This window comes from Lonchura striata, chromosome 4, assembly GCF_050655825.1.
Source record: "Lonchura striata isolate lonStrDom1 chromosome 4, ASM5065582v1, whole genome shotgun sequence".
Taxonomy (NCBI): Eukaryota; Metazoa; Chordata; class Aves; order Passeriformes; family Estrildidae; genus Lonchura; species Lonchura striata.
Genome location: NC_140706.1, coordinates 64,186,624 through 64,214,332, shown reverse-complemented (window position 1 = coordinate 64,214,332; position 27,709 = coordinate 64,186,624). Strand labels below are relative to the sequence as shown.

General features: G+C 38.7%; 2 protein-coding genes across 3 annotated transcripts in view; one reads left to right on the top strand and one right to left on the bottom strand.

Moving 5' to 3' along the window:
* The first annotated feature begins 292 nt into the window (after positions 1 to 292).
* Positions 293 to 11,816, top strand: ELMOD2 (ELMO domain containing 2). Of its 2 annotated transcripts, none has more exons than XM_085578249.1 (8): positions 293 to 513; positions 1,683 to 1,711; positions 2,313 to 2,407; positions 3,136 to 3,265; positions 4,102 to 4,235; positions 4,811 to 4,879; positions 5,983 to 6,116; positions 11,681 to 11,816. In XM_085578249.1, coding segments are annotated over exons 1-8 (738 nt in total). In that variant the 5' UTR covers positions 293 to 368; the 3' UTR covers positions 11,683 to 11,816. The 2 variants fall into 2 exon arrangements, with proteins under 2 accessions (XP_085434375.1, XP_021382171.1); XM_021526496.3 differs by lacking the exon at positions 11,681 to 11,816 and adding an exon at positions 6,486 to 7,873.
* A 3,247-nt stretch (positions 11,817 to 15,063) lies between these two features.
* TBC1D9 (TBC1 domain family member 9) overlaps positions 15,064 to 27,709 on the bottom strand; it is a 45,979-nt gene continuing 33,333 nt past the window's right edge. The window contains exons 14-21 of the mRNA XM_021526497.4: positions 25,504 to 25,602; positions 25,320 to 25,388; positions 23,865 to 24,105; positions 20,726 to 20,791; positions 19,386 to 19,472; positions 18,462 to 18,536; positions 18,222 to 18,322; positions 15,064 to 17,280 (exon numbers count right to left, since the gene is read on the bottom strand). Of these exons, the coding sequence (XP_021382172.2) occupies positions 16,558 to 17,280; positions 18,222 to 18,322; positions 18,462 to 18,536; positions 19,386 to 19,472; positions 20,726 to 20,791; positions 23,865 to 24,105; positions 25,320 to 25,388; positions 25,504 to 25,602 (1,461 nt within the window). The 3' untranslated portion in view covers positions 15,064 to 16,557. The remainder of the gene's footprint in view (positions 17,281 to 18,221; positions 18,323 to 18,461; positions 18,537 to 19,385; positions 19,473 to 20,725; positions 20,792 to 23,864; positions 24,106 to 25,319; positions 25,389 to 25,503; positions 25,603 to 27,709) is intronic.

The following is a 27,709-nucleotide window of genomic DNA, read 5'->3' as shown; positions in this document are numbered from 1 at the left end:
GCTAAAACAGGAAAACGTTCCGATGGCTGGAGCGCCTCAGGACGGTGCAGCTCTGCGCGGGCGCTCGCTGCTCCTCAGCGCACGGATGCTCTCGGGCGTCCCTCGCTCCCGCTCGTTGCACGCCGGGCCATCGGCCTGCCCTTGCGGGCAGCAGCGGCAGCGCTGCCGGCCCGGCGGGCAGGAGCGAGGCGGCAGGGAACACGGAGCCCACAGGGGCCACCGGGAAAGGGAAGGCGGCTCCCAGCCGGCGCTTCCGCCGCCGTCACTTCCAGGTCGGGCGCTGGCAGCCGGCGGGCGGGCCGGGCCCCGCTCGCTGCCGGCCGCGAGGGGCCGGGCCGGGCTCGGGCCCCGCCGGCCGCCCGCGGAAGATGTGGGCGCAGGTGTGGGGGTTCCTGTACAACAGCTTCCTTCGGCTCTGGCTGAAGTGGGTCCTGCGGCTGCTGACCGGCAAGTGCGAGCTGCAGCGCCTCCTGGGCGGCGCGGAGGCGGGCGCGCTGCGCACGCTGAGCGTAGGTAATGGAGGGGCCGGGGCCGCGGCAGCGCCGTGGACAGCGGCGGCCACGGGATGCTTTAGCCTGGGAAAGACCTCCAGCATCATCGGTTCCAGCACTCACAGGAGCCTTTAGTGCGGGAAGGACCTCCAGCATCATCGGTTCCAGCCGTGTACCCGGCACCACTAAACCGTGCCTCCCAGTGCCACATCCGCGCATCCTTTAAATCCCTGCGGAATGGTGGTGACTGACCTGCTCTCCTGGGCAGCCTGTTCAGTGCTTGGCAGCCCTTTCGGTGGTGACATTTCCCCGCGTAGCCAACCTAAGCCTCCCCGGCACAACCTGAGGACGTTCCTCTCCTGTCGCTGGTCACCTGGAGAAGGGACCGACCCCTCCTGCCCACGCCTCCTTTCCAGGGGCTGTGGGCAGCGATCACGTCCCCCCTGAGCCTCTTGCTTTCTTACTGGAAACCAGTACCTGGCATGCATCCCCAGAATTGTACTTTCACTCTTCCTTTCATCACCGCTCTCCTATGAGAATTCTAAATCAATGCCAGAACTAATTTCCTTATCTACTTACTAAGGAAATTCCAGTGTCGTCAAAAAGTGAATCATGCCTTCTCCCCAAGAGTCTTCCCATCACTTTGTGTATATGCTGTTACCTTCCTTTACTAAAAAAATTCACATTGAATAGACATAAATGCATTTTTTAGATGTGAGGAAGGAGGAGTGATTTAACTTAAAGTGCTGCTCAATGTAGAATTCTGATCTAAAATAGCAATTCAAGAAACTACTTAACATTTGTGTGGTTTTACAGTAAATTGCAGAAGTGACCATACTTTCTTATTCTTCAGTAATAAACATGAAATACTGTCTGAGAACAGGAAAATATCAACTGATGTATTTCTCTCCTGACACCTTTTCAAATTTGTCTTTGTTTTATACATGTAATTGATGCTTTAAAAAATCCAAATCTACTTTCAGCATTGTACTGAAGAGTTATAAAAAGATCTGTGTAAATTAAGACATTCTCTTACCTGATAAACTGTTCATTGAAAGATTGATTAATTTTTATTACATGTATAAAAGGGATGTAAAATTTCATAATACATACTCAAGATACTTACATACTGACAATTATTTAAAACAGTTCAAATTAACAGTGAAATCTACTTTTTTTTCCATATTGCAGAACATTCACTGGAAGCATCAAAAAATAAGGTAAGAGTTACTAGAGGTGAAACTGTAATAAAACCTTTTTTCAGAGACAGATCTCAGAAAAATAAGACATGCATTTACTTTTTGAGAGGGACAAACTGTCGAGGAGTAAAGGACAGAGAGAAGAAAACTTGGAATTTTGTGTTGTGTGTTAGGTTTATTTAAAGTTTCTCAAAAATAATCCAATGTCCTTTCAAACATTTATATCATTGAAATCTCAGCTTTGACAGCTACTTGTCTCCTAATTCTGAAGAATTTTCTTGGCTGCACTTGTTTCAGTTGGATTAGGAAGAACAAATTTCAATTCAGCAGCTGAAAGCAAACAAGAACCTAGACCAAGCGACTCTCCAGCTTTGTATTTATTCTTTTTGCAACTCCTATGTAAACATTGTTTACAGCCTGACAAAGTACAACTCATGCTTTCATGTAATTATTGCTGATCGTTTTTATGCAGTTTGAGCCAGTGCATTGTAAGCATTTGCCTTAAACTGACCCTTTTCCTCTTATAGTAAATAATACACACAACAAATATACAGAAGCTAAGCAATAATAATAGATGATGTCTTCATTCCTCATGAAGTCCTTTACTGTGTTAACTGCCTAGGTTTTAAGAAATGCTGTACATGTTGAAGAAACTGAAGTGGAGAAGTGTGTCAAAGACATAATGAAAGAAAAGAGGATTGAACAGAAGGACACAAGGTGTGCTTGAAAACCTCTGTTCTCACTTGTTTGCATGTTCTTCCAGTTGCTTAACCTGATGCAATATTCATATTCAACACAAGTATTCGGAATGAAATCTGAAAATGAGGTGTGGTTATGTTCTCATGAGTTCTAGAAAATAAGTTGCAAAGTTTAATTCATGTGGATTTGGCATTGTATGTTTTGCAAATCCTTCCTGTTACTCCACATTTCTAACTAGTATGATCATTGCACAGGCTGATTACAAGAACTGTATAATTCCTTAGATATATTTGAGAGAATATAGAGATGCCCGATTAATACTTGGATTCATCTGCGTAAGTAATTAGTGACTGATAGGAAATAATCAACATTTATTCTTTTTCTCTTTTTTTTTTTTTTTTTTTTTGTATGTAAGACAAAAAGTTTGGCGGTAGGTGAAATGTGGAGTTTTGTGTCATAACATATTTTAGCTTTTTTTTCCCCCATAATTGAAGATAACAGAGTCTGACTGCAGCACTGGAATCAGCTAGAGATGTTTAATGATGCTAAAGATGTGAAGATGTTAAAGTATGTACTTAACCACTATGCACTTAACCAGTATGCTGTAGTTTGTAAAGATACATATAAAGCACTCCCTAATTCTGCTGTTTACATTGCTTTAACATAGGAAAGGTAATTCAAGCTGTAATTTCGGGCTGAGTAGGCCTATTTAAAAACTTCTCTATGGTGTTTTGTTATTATTTCAGGTTTAAGACAAATTTGCATATATCCTTGCTACAGATATCAGGTTATAAAAAACTGTATTTGAATGTGGAAAACCTAAGGAAGGTCCCATATGATTCAGAAAATGAAGAACACGAGGAACAGTTAATTGAGGTGAAATAATTTTTTAAATACATGTGCTGTTTGTTTGGCTTTCCCCCCCCTCCAAATCCAACACCTTAAAAGAATTTATTGGTAGCATTCTTACCAGTTGGCCTATTTAAAGCTCTTTTCTACTTACAAACTGCAAAGCAGAACTGCAAATTACAAAACGACACCTTAAAATAAAAACCCAAAGAAAAAAAAATAAACTGGAGTAACTTGCAATGGAGTTATTTTGTGTGAAATCAGACATAACAACAATATATGTGTAGAAAAAGAGATTTGTGTTGTGTCACTGAAGAATCACTACTAAAAAGATTTATAACCTTATGCATACATCTAACTTTGTAAACTACTAATTACTAAAATAGACACTAATTTTTTCTTATTACTGTATCCCAGTCAATGTCAAGGAAGATGGTTTGATGCTGGAAGATAAAAACTATTTTCTTAGGACTTCATAATTATCTCAGCTTGCTATGGAAGCCCTTACACTGACATGTTAAATGAGTATTCATTGAGAGCTTATATTTCAGTTTATAGCTGTCTTAGTACAAAATGATGCATAAATTAATTTCTGAGGTAAAACAAGTATTTGTTTCTTTGGTATTCATACAGCATCTTTGTCTGTGAAGGGAAATTACCACATCTAATGTTAAATGTAATAACTTCTATAATTGCTGAAGTGAGCCATTGCAGCAGACTCCAGATTGCCACTAACAGAAAAAAGCAGCATGCAGATTGTACCCTGTTCCCTGGTGAATGGTTTCTAGTGTGCAGCAGCGAGTGTTCTGAATTATGTGACTTGGAATACTTGAGCAGCATAACATGGAAGTATATTTGTGCAGCTCTGGAATTTGCTGATGCCTCACGAGAACCTGAAGGCCAGAATCAGTAAACAGTGGTGTGACATTGGCTTCCAAGGCGAAGATCCCAAAACAGACTTCAGAGGAATGGGGCTGCTGGGCTTAGTGAATCTGGTGTAAGTGAAAAGAAGTATTTTGTTCTTTTTGTAACTAATTTTCAGTATCTGTATTTTCTCTAGTTAATGCTATTTTTAACAAAAACTGATTACAAGCAAATAGAAAGTAGTATGTTCAACATTTCTAGTGGCTGCACATTGTAACCATGTGATGTGATTGGGTAAGGACAAGAAGTAAGGGAAGGGACAGAAATTTGCCTAAGACACCTTATTGCTTTGTTGCCTTAGGATAGAGTTGGTAGGTTGTACCTAACTTGTCAAAAGCTTTAAAAAGTCCTGAATGTAAAAATTCCTACTATAATGAAAAATAGACAAGTTTACATATCTTTGGTAAGCTAACTTTTGGACTAAGTAGAACTTCATATTTGATGTCCAGATCATAATGGTTTTGGGTTTTTTACAGTATTAGTTCACACTGAATATAATTTATTTTGCTACCTTTTCCTTGGTTTACATTTTGTGCCATTTTCCAGGCTAGTTTTCACCTTTAGTTTAAAGCTACAGATTTTAATGTTGACATGAACACAGTATTTTTTTTTTTCTGAAGAATTTAAAATAATATTTTACACTGCCAGGTATTTTAGTAAGCATTACACCAATGAAGCTCGTCAGATCCTTTCTCGGTCAAATCACCCAAAGCTGGGGTAAGTAACTCTAGAATTTTTTCTGGCTGCTTGTATATAAAAACTTACATGAAGACTGCTGAACATGTGTCCAGAAAATAAAGAGGAAAATACACATGGGCTTTTTCCATTAAAGAATGAAAGAAAGGGTCAAAATAGAAAAGTGTGAGAAACCAAACACAGAAAGCAATTTCTAGCTGGGAACTAAGTGCAGACTTTTTTTTTCAGAATAGATTTGTTGGGACAAAAATGTTGCAAAATATCTTATTTAATATAGTAAATGCCTTTAACGTTGTAGTTTTATTTATATTAGACTTAGATTAGATTTAGAAATTCATACTTGTTTTTCATCTTCTTACTGATCCTGTGTTGGGATAGTACAGATTACCTCTTAAGGTCCTTTTCTTCCCTCTAGGTTTCGGCTCTGTAATAAGCATTTACAAACAGGTGGCTTGTTCAACTTTAAATTTGTTTTCTAAAACTTTGCATATTTAAGCATTTAGCTAATTTTACAGGGAAATAATGCTCTCAAACCAATCAGATATAATAATCTGATCCATCTAGCCCCTAGTTCACTTGATGACCTACCAAAAAACAGGAGCCCTTCATGACTTTGATTGTAAATAACATTACCCTGTGCAACTCTGTCATGAACAGGATATATACGATTTTTTGCTCAATTACATAAGTATATAATTGGCACAAAATAATTAACTTTTACTTTTTCTTCCTCTACAAACACTTTAACTGTTGTTTAATAATTTATATTATAATACTTTTTATACCATGCAACAGAAAACCAGATTCTTTCAGCTTGAATAACAGGTTGAAATAGCCATTCCATTTGCACTGCAACAATGTTTTTTACATCCAATTTTTAATATTCCAGCAGATCTAAGGATTTCAAATGAATAAGTTGAAGTCAGTATTGACTTTGCCATCTCAATATTACAATAACTTTTACGTGGTTGGATGTACCAGGGAATGGTCTGTAGAGTGGAATCAGCTCATCAACAAGTGTTACAGGAAAAAATTGGACTATCACAGCTATCCTAAAGCAGAGTGTGCCAGGGAACCTTTTAGGTCTTTCAGTCCATAATGTAAACCCATTATTTGTGTTGCAGATACTCCTATGCCATAGTTGGGATCAATCTGACAGAAATGGCATACAGTTTGCTCAAGAATGGTACTTTAAAGGGTCATCTCTACAACATGGTCTCTGGGTTGCCACAGATGGAGCACTTCCATCAGTTTTACTGTAAGTATCTACAGCTGCTCTAGTACTCAGGGTAGGCCACAACATAGAGTTTGGGCTCTTTGGAGTGCATTTCCACTCTTTCCTCATTAGCCAGAGCAACCTGTTTGTCTTCTGCATCAGGTATTGGAAACGCACCTGCTGCTTAAACATTGTGTCGCAGAAATGTACACTTAAGGATAATTTCTGTGGCTTTCTATATTTTAGATACTCCTGTCTGAAAACTCGGTATTTGCAGATTTATTTTTTTATTTATTATTACAGCATCCAAAAGCTTGCTGTAGATCAGAACAGGGACAGTTCTTCTTTTAAGGGGTCGAAGAGAGTCTAAAGGATCACTCTAGGACTGGCTGTATTTTATTTTCTTCACAGGTTATCTAGTTTATGAGTTTGACAAGTTCTGGTTTGAAGAGGAACCAGAAAGCATTATGCACTTCAACCAGTACAGAGAGAAGTTCCACGAAAAAATTAAGGGACTTCTGCTGGATTACAGTGTGGTACTGACCTTACAAGATACAAAGAAACCTTAATTCCTCTGCAGTATATGAGGTGCTGTATTAAAAATTGAGTGATGCATTTGGATGGAAATTTTGTGTGTTTCGCCAAAAACTGTCTAAAAATAGGACTTTTTTTTAATTAAAAAAAAAAAAAGAAAATTAGCAAAATTCAGTTAAGAAAGCTTGGACAATCAACCTCTGTTTACAGGTATTTTTATGCTATTCTCCAAAGGGCAGCTTTTTGAAAAAGAAGTGAAACAAAACCCAACCAACAAACCAACACAAAAAGCAACCCACAAATCTCAAGAACCTCTGGATTGTTGTTTTGCATTTTCTTTTCTATTTCTTGGTGCAGAAACATGAAGCATGTATTTATGCTGCACCATATTTTCTGTGAATGGGTTTGACTGTTAATGGTCTTTTAAAAGACAGTTTAAATTCAACTTTTGAAATTTGAATTTAAATTACAACCTTTTAATGTAATGGTTGAAGTTCAGATTTTAGTTGAAATTATTGTGGGTTTAGATTTTTTGTGTTCTTATTCCTTTATATGTCATTGATAGTTCAGTCAACAATGTTAAATTTCTTTGTTATTAAGAGGTCCTCAAAAGGAATGTATTATTTGGTTATAATTTTGGAAAAGAGGCTTAATCCATCAGCATATTGTACTTAATTGTATTCTAGTACTTACTAGAAATTGCTTCTAGAAAGGAAGTTTATGGATTTGTACCAGACAGTTCCTATGCTTGGAACAAGTTCAGTTTGCAAACGAACAAAAAGAACCATGTGTCATCAGCATGCGGATAAGATCCTCAGGCTAAAGCTACTCTTTCTGAAAGTATTCCTATTGTAAAAACTTCTGATTCTTTTTAATCTGACTTCACATGATGAGGATGATTGACTCAGAATCTGTTGTCAGCCCTTTCCTTTAGCAGCTAAAGGGGTATTCTTAGTGGGAGGTATAAGAGATTTACTTTAGCCTTTTTATAAATTTATAAAAAAACCCTTTATTGCAGCTGCAATCCTTATTTTGTAAAAATAACTTCACATCTGAGTACAAGTCTAAAAAAATGTATTTTCCTTGGAAGGGATGCAACTCTGATGTGTTCCTTAGTCTTGCCATCCTCAGACAATCTAATAGATAGAACTTCATGTCTATATTGTGACTAATTATTGCTTAGAGCAACTTTAAATGGATTTGGTATGACCATCACTTTGTTTTCTAAGACCTTCTATTAAATAAGTGCCTTCTGCTGTTTTCAACCAGCTTTTTATTTTGATTCTTCTAACTAGATCACAGCCTTAGAAACTTGAGTAATTTGAGAAATATTTTTTCACCTTATACCTAAATAGGTTACAGTGGCACAAAATGTGTATGTTGATACAAGCTTTCATATATCTTTTTTTAAACATCTCAGGTAACTAGTTAATTTCTAGTCAATGACTACTCCAGAACAGATTCCTGAAGAATATAAGCATTGAACACAATGAATGGAAGCATGAGGAAAAAAATGGAAAAGAAAAAAAAAAGACAACCCCTGTTTGTAATGAGTGTTATTACACTACATAAGTATGAAATATAATATGTAATACTGCATTTCTTGGAGATCATCAAAACCTACCTGGACATAGCCCTAAGCACCCTTCTTTAAGGGGCTGTGCTTAGGCAGGGGATTGGATTTGGTGATCCCCAGAGGTCCCTTCCCACCCCCATAATTCTGTGTAAGTAGTGACTTGTTGCACTGCATCCACCCTTGTGCTCTTGATCCCTTGAATGCAGGGATCTCTTGCTTGTGGGGAGGCTCCTGATCAGGGTACACAGTATATATGTATGGGGTAACACAGTTCTCTTTCCTTTTTATGATACCTTAGGTACAAACAAGGGTCAGACAAGTTGAATGTGTTCAGGATGTGGAAGGGTTCAGTCTCACCTCTGTTGGATTGATGCTGTACTACCAATATAAAAAAAAAACTCAAAAAACCCAACAAAACCAACACTGTGAGGATGCGCACAGGGAGAGTATTTATGGTTTGCCCTGGCTTGTTAACTGAATAGTTGAACTGATGAGATTAGATCCAAACTGACAATGGGATGCCCAGTTCTTTTGCTATCCCCTGTACGTGGATTCTGGAATACTCACCAATGAAGAGCTGAGGTCCTGTGGAGAGCATTCTGGGATTCAGGTCCTGTGGTGCAGCTCTGTTTCTCTGAGCTTTGCAGACTCTGGACACGCCAAAAATCCAAGGAAGGGAGTGGAAAGTGACCCAACCGGTTACTTTCTAGCCCTGTCTTCTTTTGAGTTTGTCTTCATTAGTAACTTTCTCTACTGTTTGTAGATCTCCTTTGCAAGCAACATGACTGACTTTTTGAATTCCAGAAGTGATCCCAATTATGTTTGGCAGCAGCAGCAAAGGAAGATGTTTTTTGTTTCCATCTACTGCCTGCCAGCTAGTTATAAAATTGTTTGAGCCATCTCTAAAGGCTCCCTTGAGTTATGTCTGCAAGCTTTTTTTCTTTTACTTTTTCTTTTTTCTTTTTTCTTTTTTCTTTTTTCTTTTTTCTTTTTTCTTTTTTCTTTTTTCTTTTTTCTTTTTTCTTTTTTCTTTTTTCTTTTTTCTTTTTTCTATTCCAGCAGTTGCAAAAGCAATCTACACCCTTGTCTTTCCAGCACTGAAACTTTCACTGGGCTCTTTGTTCACTGGGAGACTGACATTTACTTATTGCTGAGGCTTCTAAAGCCCAACCATAGAGTCTCAGGGTTCCTATCACACACCTGAGATGTTTTGGTGTCAAATGTAGTTCAAGCTTTTAGTAAGATGCATCTTTGCTAGTTTCTTTTCCTCTTAAATCAATGGGTGATGTGGGAAGTAAACTGGCAGTAAACCCAGACATCATTATGAGTGAGACATAAGGGAATACATTAGTTTGCATGTAATAATTAAGGTCAATGTTTATGTTAGGCTCCAGTGCACCTTCCTAGGAAACAGTTAGAATTTGCATGTGGTTTTGTATGATCAACTAGCCCAGTAATTCTGTCTAGGAGTCACTCACTATATGTAGACTAATACTGGCTGTCCCTGTTTGCACCCCTGGTACGTTAACTGTATTATGGTGGTAGCTAGAAAACTTATTGAAATAGGTAAAAATGTGTTTAGAGAAGGCAAGAACAATGCTTTACTAGTCAGTGGTATTTTATGGTAACTCTGTTGTAAGGTGACAATCCTAAGGTTATGGAAGACTGGAAATGGAGGTAGGCCACTTTTCTGCAAGTTGATATCATCTTGACCATCAGAATTTGTTCCTTACAGGTTATTCTAAGACTCTTATAAACTCAGTAAATTATTTATTAACTATCATGTTTTAAATACATATTCTCTTATTACAACTTGCAAGTGCTGTTAGTTTTCTAACTTGCTGCCTCTTTATAACATTCACTATGTGAAAGCTTGTATGCAATAGTATTTAAAAAATTTAAAACTGGAGACAAATTTTCTAAATTTGTTGTTGTTCCTGTAGCAAGTGTTCAACAAACTACTTTCACTTTTGTTGTTTAGTGTATGCTTGAAACATGGTGCCACTCTATGAACAAATTAATCTGGAGATAACCAGAAGTTTACTACAAGCAAATGTAAAAATCTAGTCTTTTACTAAGTAAACATACTGTTTCAGAAGTAATTAACTTGATTGGAAAGCCATCTGAAGACAGTGCTACAATAGGAAGAAAGAAACAATCTTTTTAAACTGGTTGTGTTTCAGTCATCTGATACAGCCATGTAAAGAATAGGACATTTTGTTCTAAAGGGCAATAGTAAAAGGGGCCAATTTAAACATCCCAGGTAAATAGTTTCAGACTTTCAGTCTTTAAAAACAAAACAGAAATGCAACAAAAATTAAACACATACACAGCTCCATTGGTTTTCCAGGTTTTCCGTCCTAGTTTAAATAAAATTTCACAAAAGAAATTATTTAGCCTTTTTTTTAGGAATTATGATGAAAAGGTTTATGTTTAGTTAGGTGAGAGTTGAGCAGTCAGTATCCTTGACAATACTGCTAGTGATGTGGTGAAGATGTAGCCTGTGCTTTCCTTCTGTCATTCCTGTTTGTGTTGTTGTAGCACCATGGTGACCCATCTTTGGACTGATGTTTCTCTTGCCAGCCTAGATCCTGTCTTTCTCTAGGGAATTAAAAACAACCCAGCCCAAGAAAACTTGTGGGCAGTTTCTTCTTACACTGTGCTTAGATAGCTGCGTACTAATAGGAATTCCTGTTTACCACAATATAAAAGCAATAACGTATACTGTGATGTCTATGTAATAGAGATGTTTACAATGGTAGCAAATAAAGAATGGGTTAGTCCAAAACATTGTCAGCAGTTGTGTCTTTGGCCTGCTAGAAAATGTAACAATTTTCAGTTTCATTCACCTGCATTGGGATATGAGTGAAAGCTTTATCCCATTTTTTTCTTTGCCCCATCCTCCTAACTCACCTCCAGCTTGCCAAGAGCTCTATCTTGGTTCTCGGTCCTGCTATGCAGATGGGCTGCTGTACTCTGCTGCAAGTGGTAGAGGTTTATTACTGCTTTGTTTCAGTTGCTTATAAAATCTTCACTTGAAAAGAAGCTGCCTCAAGCTTAAAAAAAAAAAAAAAGCAAAAAAAATTTTTTTTGAAAATCCACAACAGAAAAAAAGCTCCTACCAAATCCAAACTCCCCAAAAACCCATAACAATGACTTTATTTGAAGGACGTGGAAGTTGACTCTCAGAGGCAAATCAAAATCTGAGCATTATTGCTCAGGAGGAACAAAATTTAAAAGCTGGAGAACCACTCTGGAGATATAAACTCTCAAGTGTTGCTGGTTTATTGTTTTTTTTTTCAGATTCTGTATCTTCTGGCATGCCTTCATACAAGCTATGTTAAATAATTTACTTGGGTTTTTTTAGTTTATTTGTATCTCTCAGGCAGCCTTTATTTCTCCTCCTGAATTCTGAAGAACAAGTGCTTCTGTTAATGGAAGAGCCATTCCATGAGAACTACAATATCTCACCCATAGTGATTTTTTATTTCTGCAGAAGCACAGAAGAGGCCCTGCCATTACAGGAACATCCCAGTCCTCCAAACTCTGAATGTCAAGTTGATCAGTTATGCAAATGTGTTATTTTAGAAAATAGGACAAGCAAGCAGCTATTCAGGAAATTAAACTGAGATCTCTACCACAGGAATGAGAAGAACCAAATCTTAATTGTCTTCTGAAGTGACATACTTTTGAGGTATCTGCCACCATTTATCAGGAACATTTTGCACTGCTGTTAAGACTAAGCTGTATTTCACAGCTTGTATTCCCAGCTCTGAGCCACTTTTGCAGAGTGACGCTGCTGCTATCAGCACATATTGCAATTTTCTATTATTTACCATTTCCAGTGTAATGTTCACTGCCACATTTTTATTATTTGCTGTCAGGCCAATTTCTGTCTTTGCTATTGAATAAATCAGCATTTTAAATTGTGGCAGTTGTAGCTGGGATAGATGTAATTTTCTTCACAGAGGCTGTATGGGGCTGTGTTTTGGATTTGTACTCTACATACGGTACAGATAATGCAGATGTTTTTGTTATTGCTGAGCAGGGCTTACACAGAGCCAAGACCTTTTCTGCTTTTTGTGGTGCCACACTGGAGCAAGTTGGGGGGGTCTGGAAGAGTGGAAGGAGACACAGCCTGGACAGGTGAGCCCAACTGACCAAAGGGATATTCCAGACCATGTGACATCATGCTCAGAATATAAAGTGAGGAGGAGAGCAAGGGGGCACATTTGGAGTGATGGTGTTTGTCTTCACAAGAAACATGTGATGGGGCCCTGCTCTCCTGGAGATGACTGAACAGCTGCCTGCCCATGGGAAAGCAGGGAATTCATTCCTTGTTTTGCTTTGCTTCTGTGTGTGGCTTCTGGTTTCCCTGTTAAACTGTCTTTATCTCAACCCATGGGTTTTCAGGCTTTTACCCTTCCAATTCACTCCCTCATCCTGCTGGTGGGAGAGGGAGAGAGTGGGTGCCTAGGGCTTGGTGGCTGCCTGGAGTTAAATGATGTTTAAAGTCACAATTGCAGCTTGAAGTACATAATGCTTTACTCAGACAATCTTCTAGTTGAAAGAAACACAAATAGAATAGAAGGAATGTTTTTTCTAATGAGAGGATAAAGCTCAGTAACAGATAAAACTGCTTCACTTTCAGTCTCACCATAACACTCCTGCTCAGCTAAACTGGTGAGCTCTAGTCACAGACCTGTCTTTTCCCTCAGCACCAGGAGTTGACACCAGGATTTGAAGGAACACTGGAACCTCATAGACTAACCAAGACAACTCCCATGCACACTCTGCCAAAGGCTAAGCTGACCTACCAACTCATACACAATTCCTCAGTATTTTCTCATTTGTTCAAAATGTTTTGCTCTATGCCCAACTAGTCCATGTTTCTTACCAAAATGGGTACAACACATGCTTTTTACTGTTCATACCTAATTTCTGATAAAAGGTGTCTTCTAGCTACAGCATTCCTTGTTATACTGGATTACCAAGACCTGGAGCAGACTGGGCACGACAGGGATGCCAGAAGTTTGCAAAGCAGGCCACGTGCCACCCAAAGCTGTCGAGCTGTTCTCCCTGCCTTTAATACACTGGGACAGCCTTCTCTGACCTACTGCTTCCACATTCAAAAAGCTGTAGAATTAGTGTTTATGCAGCAGCTTTGTTTTGTTGCTCTAAGTATTCTGATGGAATTAAAACTCTTCCTGATGCTTTTTTGTCAGTTACTGTATTGGCAGCTACTGCTGGCAAACCCAGTTATCACAGTTCCATTCTGATGCTGCAGAATTAAAGGTTAGTAATGAAGGCCCTCTGACAGGCCCTTCTCCAGAAGCTTGTGGAGTACCTAGCAGGTACCAGACCTGGCTACACAGCCTTCCAAGCAAAAGCAGTTTTTGCCTGACCCAAGCTGCTCCTGTTGTCTCCAATTCCTTACGTGCCACACCATATATCCTACACCAGCCTTCACCATCTGAATTCATGACACAACACCTGACTTCTACTGTAACAGAAACTCCATAATCATTGTCTAAGAACTCATAAAGTGCTTTTCTCTTTGCAACACTTTTGATGTAATTTTTCCAGTAGGTTTAATCACACAATGAACTTCTTATCTGTGTTACACAACTCATATAAGAAATGTTTGCAAGTCTCAATCCTCAGATCTAGCACCCAGAACTCAGGAGCTGCAAGATGCTACAATGAAGGAGGTAAATACCACAGAACTTCCAGCTCAGGTGTTAACAGCTTCTAAAAGCTAAAAGACAGACTGGAAGAAAAGCCATAAAGAAATATTCTTCTCAAGTTCTTTTTTTTTTTTTTTTTTTTATAAATTGCAGTAGTTCTATATAAAATAACCTACAAAAAAGCTCTATATCTAAAAATAGTAGCCCCAACTGAACTCAATTCACAGAATAAATAGATTGCATTTCCAAGCACAAAAAAGCACAAGACATAGGTACTTCTGAAGTCATACTCACTTTCTGTGTAGCACACCTGCACATACAGTAAGCCTTTAAAAATACTTATATTTTCCCAAAAGTTTCACACCATTGTATGTAGCTTTCTCTTCACCAGCTCCCACACTGCTACAAAAGAACAGGGCACAGCAGATCTTGTCATCAAATAGGCAACTTCCAGGTGGTCAAGACCTGGAAGTTGCCTATTTAATGACAAGTGAGCAGCCTCATCCTAACAAGCGTGGAAAGATCAGCTCACCTAGCTACTACCTATAGCACTGCCATTCTTAAAGAGGACCTGGCTCACACCTGGGAGCTTTGCTGATGTGATCAGGAGGGTAAGGAAGGCTACTAGAGCAAAACAAAAAAAATTTGCCTTGTAAACTGGCTCACGTTACACCAGAGATCCACTTGTGGATGCCTCTTCTTGTTACAGGAGCCCGAACAGCAAAATAATTCTTGTCATCCCCTGCCGTGTGGGTGGGAACAAAGCTGACAAGCCCTTAAAAGAAAAATGTTTTGGAGCTGTGCCCTCTGTGTCCCTAGGGGTTTGTGTAAGCTTGCTGATAGGCTTAAGTTCACTTTAACATAACAGACACCTTAAAGAGAAATATTTTAGGGATCTGCAAACTTAAAAAGGTCAGTAGTCTACTTAAGGATGTTAATTCTTAGTGCTGAAGACTTACATGACAGCTTATCCAGCTGCCATACATTGTAATAAAGGACCCCACTCTGGCCCTGGTATCTTAAATTGAAACAAAGTAGTAGCATTCAAAAATGGTGATATTGGCTTCAGATTAGTATCATTATTTGATACACACATAAACCCATCCACAGTCACAGCAGAAAGGCTACAGTGTTTTTTCATACTGTTATCAGTAACTAACATTTCCCTGTGTAATAAAGGACAACCACCTCATTTTCCCTCTAGCATGACTTTAATAGTTAAAAATCAAATCTGTGCAGAGTGTACTTTATTTGTTCACATTACCTATTTGTGGTTAAAAACCACTTAATCTGACAGTTTAAAAGCATTCTTTTAAAACAAAAGAATTAAACAGCTTGTGCTAAAAAAATCTGCAAGTTATATGGATGCAGTATTGTACAAGAGTATAAAAATCAACAGTATTCTACAGAAAATATTCTCAAAACAGCAAATAAAGATTAGACATGTAGGCATGATCCTGAAATAAACAAATATGAATTAAAAACAGTTAAAAAATCTAAAAAAAAAAAAAAAAAAAAATCCCAAATACCTGTATAAAAAAAGCAAGGATTCAAAGTGCAGGTGCTCCAGTTTTCATTTTAACATATTATTCAGTAATTAAATACAGGATACTATTTATTTCATATAAAGTGACAGTGTTCTCAGTAAGATTTAAACATTCAGTTACATTATCTTGCAGATTTTTTTTCATTACTGCTGCTTTACACTGTAGTAACAGGCTTTATTTTCTTAATCTAACAAGGATATAATAGGTTGGTGGTAAAGGTTAGTTTTAAGAACTAAGCTATATTTGCTGTAGATCCAGCCTTAGAAGCAGATATATATACTTTTTTCTCCCCAAGCTTTTAAAAACAGACTTCAAATTTTGAAAAGAGACTCTACCAATCTGTTCTGGGACCTGCATACACTGTCTTTGGAGAACACCAGCAAAGCTTCCAACCCACTGGTTAGGAATACAGCCCTGGGCAGGGTCATGCTGGAGATCTTCCTTTGGTGACCCCAGCTGGGAAAGGGCTTTCTCTCTGCTGAACCCAGGGAAAGGCAAATGGGCAGAAACAATTATTCACATTTGCCTGATGTGGCAGCTAGGTTGGGATGGACTTCTCACTTTCACCTGAGAATACCAGTCTCAGGCAGAGGAAGTTAGGAGCCAGGCAGGTGTCACTGAAGTGATCTTTCATCTATTCAGAAAAGTAAAATCAATGCCTCTTTGGAAAAAAAATATACAAAATAAAATTATGCTTCAAGGATGTTGCCTGGAACTTATTTTCACCTGAGGTCCTTTTCAGGTTGACAGTGTCCCTTTAAATTTTAGGTTCTTCACATGTTGTTTTCCCCCCCCCCAAGTATCAGATCTCTATATATGTCTATTTTAAAATGCTCATAAATATTGGCATTAGGTTTACATTTAGAAATTAAGAACTAATCTTTACCATTATACACAGACAGCAATATTAGTAATACACACACTTCACTGACAAGCATTTTTTTTCTGTATTTTGAGTAAAATTTGCATGTGTAACATTTCCCACAGAAAGAGTGATTATACTTGAAGATAGCTATGTTTGCACCCCAACATTTTCACATTAGTGAAAACAACTATGTTTTGAAGATACCAGGGCCTCTGCCAGGTACTAATAAATAGAGAATAAAAAGAAAAAATTAAATAAAAAACCCGATTGCCTTTTATCCCGACATAGTAGAGATTTCATAGTCGCTGGCCGAGGTTATTGGTTTACCCCTCATCCTGATGTTTTTAGCATTGGTAATCCTAGCCATCATGGACACAGGCTTGTCAAAGTACCTGACCAGCGCTGGCTCAGTCAAAAGGGAGGCTAAAAATTGTTCAAAGGTGATGGCCCAGTCCCTGTCAATGCTCGTGCTCCTGCGCAGGGCAGGGGCGTGGTTGCTCCGCACCAGAACCGTGTCTTCCCCGATGTCCTCGCAGTGCAGCTTCTCCTCCTCGTGTGAGCCTGCGCTCAGCACCGAGTAGGAGGACATGGAACTGTCGTCTTTCGTGTCGTCATCGGAAATGAGCATGGAAGAACAGGCTCCATTGTCCCTAGGAGAAGAGTCTTCCAGCTTAATGTCTTCCATCTGCATGCCCAGGGCACTGTCGGTGCCAGCGGCCTCCTCCTCGCTGGCCACGAGGCTGCCCCGGAATGCCTTGTGCTGCTCCAGGGGGTACTGCTGGTGCTCCTTCTTCTGGAAGAGCTCGCTCGGAATGGCTTTGCTGCAGCTGTTGCTGCTGTCCGTGTCGCTGGCGGGCTGCATTGTGAAGAGCTTCCCAACCTCCCCGATCTCCAGGAGCAAGCTTGTCACGGCAGCTGTCGCATGGTACAGGTCCTGCTCGTTGGGGTCTTCACTGAACATGTTGTACATCGTCTTGCACAGCTCAATGAACTGCCCCTAAACACAGGGGGAGGGAACAGTAACAAGAGCAGGAAAAAATCATGCTGACATCTTCCAAATCAGTTTTAAAAGTCTGGGATAGAGGCAGGGCACAAAAGTTTATGTGACTAAACTGAAATTTGAAATAATTCAGGTGCGGTTTAGGAAGCATTTTCTATGACTGGGCAGTCAGATATGTTGTATCTCTCAAAGGTATTTAGAATAAATTATTGGATGTTTTGTCCAACATATCACAAATACATTTCTCTGCAGCCACAGGAGGGCAACAGAGGGTGAGCGGTGAGACAGTTTACATTCATTTTGGTGGATTTTCTTGTAGGATTTTCTTGTTTCTAAGTAAAACTAAGGATTTGCTAAAACTGATGAGAAGTAATGAAAAAATGAAGACCTGCAGTACTCCTTAGCTGACAGGTGTAATACAAGTCTTTTGAAATTCAAAACTGATAAATTAGATGGGAGGACTTGCTCAGGGCTACCTTAAGTAAGAATCATTGTTCTACAGGAAAGAAACCTTCCCTACATGCTCTGGAGGAAACAGCTATCCCAATGGGTCTCCTCCTCCTCTGCAGCTGTGGATCTGAGAGGATTGAGACTAGCAGTACTAATTACAAAACATAAAATACTACTTCTCAGGTTATGCTCATTAGACATTAAGACCTGGCTGGTGATATCAACTCAGTGTCACATCCTTTGTTTAGAGATCAAAATAGTATGTTTTACCATTCCTATATGTGTGTATCTCATTTATGGGATGTTTTGGGAGCTGAATGCCAGTTAAAGTATTTGTAAACAATAAACTTCTACAATCGGCTGACTGCTACTTTGGCAAAAAAGTATCTGCTCAAAATAAAACCTTTGTTCAGTGTTAATACATTGAATATTTATATATATGTGAAGAAAGTTTAAATATAATGGAAAATATGTGGCAGCAGAAGTACCTGATTCAGCTTGGGTAAGTCCTTTGTGTTTTTTCCTTTGGATTTATTCTCTTGGCTCCATATTCTCAGGTAATTTCGATTCTCTTGTGAGCTCTTCTTGCCTATTGCCAACAAATTACCCAGAGATGGAGGAAAAAGTCCATGAAGAAACATTAAATTATCACCTTTAGTCCCCGTTTTCAAAAGGAGCATCTTTATATGAAATGAAAGCCATAACTCACATGGAGACACCAAGCATACCTTTGTCTGTTTTCAGACTCACTGTAACAAACCCATCATCTACTCCATGTTTGTTCCTGCTGTCTAGGCCAACAACTAGGAAGTGGAGGGGCAGGGGGAGAGAGAGAGATCAGTGTGGGTTTAGATACAGACATTTTTTTCATGCGTACAGTGTAAAATAACAAAATGTTTACAAATATTTACAAACTCTGCAAAAAAGCAGAGTAAAAATTACAGAAACAAATGATTTTTGCTTACTCTTAAAACCTGCCCATAAATTCAATTTGATTTATAGTATCACTACTTAGGCTGGCACAACCTTAGATTTTGCCCACATAGTACAATGATTAACCCATGATAACACAACACACCTCCTAGCATGATACATGTTTGATGATTATACTAGTGCATCTTCTTTTGCCTCTCAGGACTTGAAATTGCCATTTATAGACTATGAACTCTTACCTGTATTTTCAAAAAACTTTCCTCCCACTTATAACCTGAAGGATGGGTTATATTTTTCTTAAATTAAAAAGAAACAAGAAAGAGAAAGCCAATTAAAGCAGCAGTGAAGAGATGCTGGCTCTCGTTAGGGCATATAAGATTTCAAACTGCTGAACTACATTTTGATGTATCTTTTGCTCTCGGTGTTTTAGAATATTTTAAGTTCTGATCCCAATACGTCTTGAAAGCCAATCTATTAATTCTTATTCTCCACAGAATTACTTCTACTACTATTACGGCATTATTCTGCAATGAACAATTCAGGGAGACTCCGAGTGTACACATACCTGCACCTCTCAAGATATCAACACATATACCAAAGTTCATACTTCCTTTTACAAATAATTCTTTGTTAACAAAGTTTAATCCAATTAAAAAGTAGCTCATGTTGATTGAAATGCATTGCCTCATCTTTTCATGCCTGAGACAAAAGATGCCTACCGTGTGTACAGTCTGGTGTGATGTCCTCAAAAAAGTACTGAGTAGCTTCAAAAGCAGAGTCTGGCTCTTCTTGCTCAGGGGATGGATCTAAGCAACATAGTAAGATTCTTTCATTAAAAATTTCACTCTTCAATTAAAAACTGAAATATATTTCCAGTGATGCATTTAGAATGTCAGTTTCTACAAGTAAAAGTATGAGTGTGATGGGCAAGGAATCATCTCTTTTTAACTCACAGAAGATTAACAACTGGACCTGAATTGTTTCCTTCCCAACATCCAATACTGACTCACAAGGAGCTGTTTGCTTCCAGAGGCTGGCTTACCCATCTTCCCATGCCTACTTCCATTACTTTCTTCTGTGCAGCTCAGTGTGTCCTAAGCAGGGCTTGCTCTCTCTTTCCTACCTGGAAATAATCTGTCATCATTTGGTATGAGCTTGCCAGTCCCCAAATATGAGAAGCTGCATTCTTAAAAGCAGATATTTTTTGTAATAGTTCAATTTCTTTTTTAATGTTAAGTATTTTAAGTATTTTTTCCCATTTAAATTACTGAATCACGCAGGCCTACCTCCAAGCAAACCCAGCTGGGAGCAATCAGCAATGTTCAAAGCATACAAAGGTGAATGTCCTCTCAAAGTTTCTAGATATGTTTACCACAGCATGTATATGTACACAAGAATTAAACTACCCAAGCAGTAGCAATGTTCTCAAAGTGCAGTTTCAGTAAGGACAGCAGTAGGTTTTTTTATGGCATTTGAGTGACAAGCCAGAGAGGACAAAGTTCCAGTATAGAATTTTCAGAACTGTTCTGAGGTGTTTTCATCCCCTCCCCACCCGGAACTGCTTCTCTCACTTAGCTGAGTCCAGGTTTGTACAGCTCCCTAGAAAACACTTCTATGAAATCATCTAGAGTTTCCCTCTCCAAACAGCTCTGTCACCTCAGAGGGGAAACCAAGAAGAAAGCCTGGAGACAGAAATGAGGAGCCAGGACATGAAGGAACATTTCAAACTAGCTTAATTTTCAAAGTCTTAAATAGTGGTAACATATGGTAACATCTGTTGAAGAACACTGCATTCATGCCTGGAGGATATCACCAACCCCAGCTTAACAGGCAAGAGATATTTATATGTTTGTGGAGGGAGCAATTAAAGGCTGTGAGGGTGCTTTCAGACTTTCCAGATCTGTCTGGTTAGAGTAGAAGCTTCCTTATTTTACTGCTGCATAAACAGCTCCTCCAATAATTCCCACAAATTAATTTTTAATTGGGAAAGCCAGTCATAAACAACTCTGCTCCAAATTCCTGTTCTCAGGAAAACAAGAGCTATTTTAACATCACTTACCGGGCAAAACATGCATTTTATACAGTAGCTTCAGCTTCTCTGTAAGATCTCCATGGCATGCTGCACCTAAACAACATTACATGCATCACATTACTAGTCAGCATTCCGTGCCATTTTATTCATTACAGCCACAATGTTTTGGTTTAGAAGCTGCTACATTTACTCGGGGAAGTACTGTACCCATTTAAAGCTCAAGATCATAAGGCAGTCACTAGACTTCTAAGAACATAAGTAAAAACAGCAAGAGAACACAGACAAATCTACCCTGAATTTTATACTTCAATCTTGCATCCTTTATTAAATGCCTGTTTCATAAATCTCTATCTATGGTTATGGCATTTTCACTCAGAAAGGCCTCCAGCTGGAGGCCTTTCTTTTGTGTGGACTTCAAAGTTTCTGATCCAAGGATCTAATAACAACATCACATGCCTCAGAGCAGTAAGATGTTTACAAAAATTCAAATAAACAGCATTTACCATAGCTTACCCATGGGCTAAAATAATGTTCAGGCCATACTTTCTAGCGATTTTTCCACATCAACCCCTATTTGTTTCTGGACTACACTAGAATTAGCTACATGAAATCCAAGAGGTCTATTGAAGCCCCCTCCTTCCAATTAATTAAATGGATAGTAGTTAATTTTAAAGTAACCAAATAAACTGATAATCAGACTTTTTCATAAATCTCACTTGTTGTGACATGCCATCCATAAATAAATGAATTAATTTTTATTAATTAGATTGTGCAGAAATTTATTTTACCTTATAGGTGACCACGTCAACTTATCTCTGCTATGCAAACTACAGAGTGTGGTGTGGCAAGTACTAACAATCACAGTCTCTTGTAAAGCGTAACACTCCAATAAATACAGACATTAGGCCAAAAAGTTGAGCACATCTACAATAGCCATTTTGCTTTCAACATGGTCCTTTTTAAGCACAAAACCTTGTTATGTTCCTATCTGGTGTATCACACCATGCAGATAATGTGTTCTCTTCTGGTAAAGGCAACATGACATAACAAAAGGACAGAATGGGCTGCACTTCTGCATCCTTCATCAACAGGGAACTGCAAAACAGGATTCAGGGCACAGGGTGACACATGTAGGCTTGTTGCTCTCTCTTCCCAGATTTGAAGAGAACTGAAAAAGCTCCATAGTTACAATAAATCTGTATGTGCTTCCCGATGCACACTTTTCCTTCCTCCTAATGTGTCCCTTTTCCTTTTTGCTCAAAATTAGGAAGAGCATTGCATCAGCAGGTCATGAGAGGTGATCCTGCCCCTGAAAGGCTTGGGGAATGATCCTGCATTCTGTGGTTGAAAAAACCCTGTTTGCAAAAAAAAAACCAAAAAACCCAAACACTTAAGTACTCCTTGTAAGACACAGCTTTCATGGTGCTGACTTTGACAGGAAGCTGTGACAAGTACTGCAGTCAGCAGCAGCCACTGGAGAAGTGGGAGAGCTGTGTGCTCTGGCAAGGGAGTATTGCAAAAACCTGACGGGAGGCAGGAGGCCACTTGGAATCCGTGTAGAGATCTCTGTAGCTTATTTGGATGTGCAGTCAACAAGTGTCATGCTATAATCCAGTGTGTTACAGGAGTGCAGGGATAACTCAAAGAGCTCCTAACCAAGGCTGAAAACCTCTTCTAAGCAGCACAACTCATTGGGCAAACCACTCCTATATTTGAACTAGATTATTGTAGCAGGGCACAGAGTAAACATAAAGAATACACCAGGCTATTCCATCTTTGCTCAGCTGAGGCCCTAGAGGCACCTGAAATAGGAGGTTCTTGAGCTATATGTGGTAGGGACAATGAAGAAGAAATGGAATTATTAAAAGTCCTGGGGCATGGTGAAATATGCTCAGACAGGTCCATTGTTCTTTTGTTGACTGTGTTGTTCTTCCTACCACTCATGTGCCTGTCAACAAAAAAGGGTGTCAGCAGGGTTGATTTACTTTTTAGGGGAAGGAAAAAAGTAGGTTTCCAAATTACATCACAGTGGGATTCAGTTCTGCAAAATCCGGGATTTCAAAATGAGCATTTTTGATTGTCTTGCCCGTTGAAGATTTTAGTTCAGTCATGTTGGCTTGTAGCCACATTTGTGCATTTTACATTTGTGCGTTAATTTCTGTTTACAGTTCTCAATACTGGCCCTTGTTCTTACTACTCATTATTGGTTCCAAAACATGCTGTCTCAATCAATAGCTAGTTGACTGTTACTAACAGCATCCTGTAAACTGGAAGAGTAGTTAATTTCTCAAAAGGCCACTGAGTGCTACCTGGAACAGTATCTCAAATACAAATTGCTGCATCACAGGAAGCACTGGGATTTTTTGGGTGGTATGAAGGGGAGGCATGCAGCCAGTTTTACTGTCATAGCTATTTTGCACTTACAAGAGAACAGGTGCTACCCTCAACACGGTGCTACTTTCAAAACTTCTGTACAGAGGTTTTAATGCAAGGCTGCATTTGGAGCCCTAATGCTTAAACATACTGTTAACAAAGAGTTGCTGAAAGCCAGACTGGGAAACCTTTTCACTCTCAAAAGAAATCAAATCATAGAGCTGGAGGAAATTCCACATTGCCATGAAATGACACATGGTAGATGGCGAGATGTTGCTCACTTACAGCAAACAACTCCAGCTATATTTAAAAAAGGAGTGGCTGGCTCCTGCCTCACCTTTGCTTCCTCACATTAATCCTGGACTTTCATGTCCTGAAATCTTGCTTCTTCAAATCTAAAAACATTCAGCCTCCCTCTCTGACTTGCACCTTCACTTTCTCCTTTTCAGGGGACTTCCAAACTGCTCTCTGCAGTTTCAGTTAGTAATTTCAGAAGCAACAGAAGTAGTACCACACACTCTAACTATGCCAAGGGGAAATACACCATTAAGTATCCGTACTGCAGTTAATTTTTGAGTTGAGAGTTAGCAGTCAGTGAAATACTCGGATCCTAATGGATCTGTTCATGTGTTGTCCTTTTCCCAGTGTGATACACCACTGCCTAATGTACATTCACCTGCTAAGACCAGTCTAAACCCCAGAGGGAACCAGTGTCACAGGCATAATAAAATGAGCTGAACAGAAACAAACTGGTTTGTCACATTAGTTCGAAAGTGCCATGGATCCTCCTTACTTAGTCCAGAGACGAATTCACGGAAGTTGATGAGCAGATCTCCATTTTCATCCAGAAGCCTGAACAGGCGGGCAGCCAGTGTATCTGAGTGAGTTCCACAGGCCCAGGGGAAGAGGAGGGCGAACATGCCCTTGAACTGCTCGAAGTCAATGCGGTACTGCTCCAGATAAGGCAGGCTGGGGTCGTGCCGCTCCGTGGCGTTGCTGTTTCCTCCCCAGTAGCAGCTCGTCAGGTGTTCTGCCTAAACAGAAGGTAAACACCATGAGATTGTCAGCACCTCTATAAACAATTCATTGCTCTCCATGACAAAAAATTTCCAAACAACTCTTCCACATGCATTCTTAAAACAATGCAAGATTACAGATACATTTCAATTTATTCTCCTCTGACCAGCATCAAAAAGCATCCCTCCACTAAAAAAAGATAAAGCAAAACTTTTTCTGCCTTCCAGGCAGATGAAACATGAAATCCAGAGCTGAGACTTCACAGGCTTCTTGTGCTTAGTCACCCTCTGCACCCTCATCATGTAGCCAAGTCAGAAGGTTCATGAAATCTTTATTTAATCTTTAATAATATGAAAATAGCTGTTTATTTGAAATATTTTTTGTAGATTCTCAAAAATACTGAATAATGTACTGTTTTTTCAGTTTGACTGAAATCAGCGGAGGTTCTGAAGCTGATTTTGGCAGAAAATAATTCAAAACAATTCAGAAGCTTAGAGAAAAAGATCCCAGCACTGCACAGTGATCACCCAGGGAGGACTGTCCAGCTTGGTCTCACTGATTTAATGGAAGACTGAAAGAAGGCACTGCAGGATTTGGACAACTTGGACTTGTTGTTGCAGATGGGAAATTAACAGTATATAATTCTACAACATATTAAAGAAAAATCTCTTGTAACAAAAAAGAAGAAAGTAATTTGTTTTAAGACATTGTGCATGAAGGTGAAGCTAACACATTTAAATGCTCACCTTTAAATTTGTAGATATAATGGCACTGCTGTACAACCAACTGATGAAGACACATCACTTTGTGGCATTAAATTCCCCTTTAATGCATTAAAGCATTAACAGTGGCAAAAATCAGTTACTGCTATACAAAAGTATTAACTGTCTGAGATAATAGAATAGTGATAAATTCCAAAACTTGGGTCATGTAGAGAGACATGTAGAGACTGATCAAAAGTCTCAATCCAATTTTTCATTTTATTTTTTACCTGTATATACTTTTATCCCATGGACAAATCAATTAGTAAACTAAACCCTTCCCAATGTTTTAAAAACTGCTTGAGGGTTTTTTTGTATATCAATAATACAGCAGCTAAGTAACGATTGCATCAAGTTACCCAATAATAACTGACACACTTGACCTGGTGCTGGAAAAGACAGAGTTGCACATCAAAAATGAACATTTAGACTTCCTGGAGGCACATGATTTTATCTTCACTTAGCTTTACCTTGAAAAGTGCATAGAGTTCCTCCAGTTCATCGATAGTAAAAGAAGTCTCTGTCACAATAGTTCGAACCTTTTGAAACACAACATTAACAGTTACAGATTTGAAATCCATGTTCCACTCAAAAGCTAAGCTTCAGAAAATGACTGAACTTGTTATTTGTAAAGAACATTGTTTCAGTACTGACCACATTGCGCTTTGTAGTATCTTCGAGGGTCTGGATGACTTTCAGTCTTTGTTTGAATCTCATTTGTTCAATTAAATCTGCCCGGATGCTTCCAAATTTCTTGAAAGAGAAAAAGGAGTACATGATTGTCTGTGTATTCATATTCAGAATATTCACCTTGCCTTTAATGTATTAGAAAAATTAATTTAATTACATGATGTACCACAAATGAAACTGCTCTTAAAGCATTTTTCAAACACATTACAAATTACAAAGACTTTAGGAGTATATCACTAGATTTTATTTTTCCCAATAACTTATTTTAATTTAAAAGGTCTTTATTAAATTTCAAACTCTCTCATTTCAAACTGCAATCTCAATATGTAGAAACTTCTTGCTTGGCAAATCTCTGTGAATAGACTGTTTCATAAGTCCTCCTATGGAGTTATATTTCAGCTTGTCCTGGAATGTCTCATAATCACAACAGAAAGAGAATATTAAACTAACTGGATTTCTAATGGCCGAGACAGTACAGCAGTCCTTACATTCTGAGGATCTGAAACAAAGTAGCAAGAATGCATATTCCACTAGGAAAATAGTCTCTTTAATACTCAAGTCTTATTTTCAGAAGTTCTTTCCATAATGCACACAACAGTGTCAGGGAGCTGCTGCACATACTACATAAGCATCACAGGGGAAATACCTATTAGGAATAATATTCCATTATTTCATATGCAGAGGAATGCCTAATCCCTAAGATTCATTTCTGTAGAAGTATTATAAACAGAAGTTTCTTGCCATCCAAAAGCCACACACTTGGGAATGCACAGATGAGCAGCAGGAACAATAATGCTGGACATCAACCACACCATAAAAACATATAGGGGTGACAGGACACATTTTCATACAAGATGGATTTATATTTCCAGTGCAAGTGTATCTACATAAGCAGGTCATAATATGTTAGCACATTCTTGTAAAATGAAATTAATGCTAAAGCTGCATTTATCGATAAAGGTGTTCACCTTCATCATGTACCATGGGAGTAAAAAGATGCTTCATTTGTGAGCATGTTGCTCACAAAGAAAGAAGTCATTTGACAAAAATGGAATGTAAATTAACATTCATGAATATCAGGCACCACAGAGGTCACAAAACCTTGAGGAGACAGATCTTTTGTGGCTCTGAGGCCACACTTACTCCAGTAATCAGTGTTTATTCACTGGTATGGGGGCCAAGTAAGAAAGAAGGTCTGTTTACATCCATAAAACTAAAACTCACGTAGTCTACAAAAAAGAAAGGTTGCAAATTTCCCAGATTACCTTCTGGGAATGGTCCTTTGTCCATGCTAAGTTTCAAATTGTACAAGGAGCTGTTGGAAGGATGTCACCTGTTCAAGGTAAAAATTATATCAAACCTTTCCACAGCACAGACCTTTCAGTGTCAGCTCTTTAGTTAAAATGGCCAAGATCCAGATACCACTGTACACACAGGTGAAATGTTGGAAAGTATTTCCTCACTCCTCATGCTACTTGTTTTGCCTAATTTACTGAAGTGCAGTTGGTTATTTACCTAGAAAGATGCACAAGGTTCTGTGCTTCCAAAGCCCCCAAAAGACAAACTAGCTCTGCATGGAGTCGGATTATTCATTTTAGAGCAGTTAAGACAATGCAAGCAATCTTCATGATGAGGAAAATGGAAAAATGCATGGGAAACACAATTTCACATAAATGCCTTCCTGGCCATTCTGACACTCACCAAACATCCATCTACTCTAATACACCTTTCCCTTCAGCACAGAATACACTAGAGACTGCCTACTTCCTTATTAAATGTGGTACGTTAAAGCAAGGGGAATTTAGGGGCATAGGAAGTGCCTTTGAGAAAGCTGTGCTATTGCAAAGTATAAATTGACTCCATATCTATGGAAGGGAATAATAGAAATTAAAGAGAAAAAATATTTACAGTTTTTTTCCTTAATTTTTATAAAGTATGGGTATGCCAGTGTAACCATCAGACGTATTTTAACTGATGGCCTTTTTTTTTTAAGGACAATTAAACCAGTCTGCAGATTTTAGTTGGTTTTGCAGGCTTTGTCCTGCCTTTTAATAGATATTAGCTATTACCATCTCCTTTCACTTGGATTTTTTTTAGCTTTGGTGATAGTAGAGAATAGAGCGGCCCATGGCTACAGTCAGCATTTTTCAGAAAATGAAAGGCAAAAGAA

Excerpts from the sequence above, each read along its gene's own strand:
- ELMOD2 (XM_021526496.3), top strand. The coding sequence starts at position 369 with ATGTGGGCGCAGGTGTGGGGGTTCCTGTACAACAGCTTCCTTCGGCTC. Across the intron at positions 4,236-4,810 it reads CTGGGCTTAGTGAATCTGGT|GTATTTTAGTAAGCATTACA; the intron begins GTAAGTGAAAAG and ends TTACACTGCCAG. Across the intron at positions 4,880-5,982 it reads TCAAATCACCCAAAGCTGGG|ATACTCCTATGCCATAGTTG; the intron begins GTAAGTAACTCT and ends TTTGTGTTGCAG.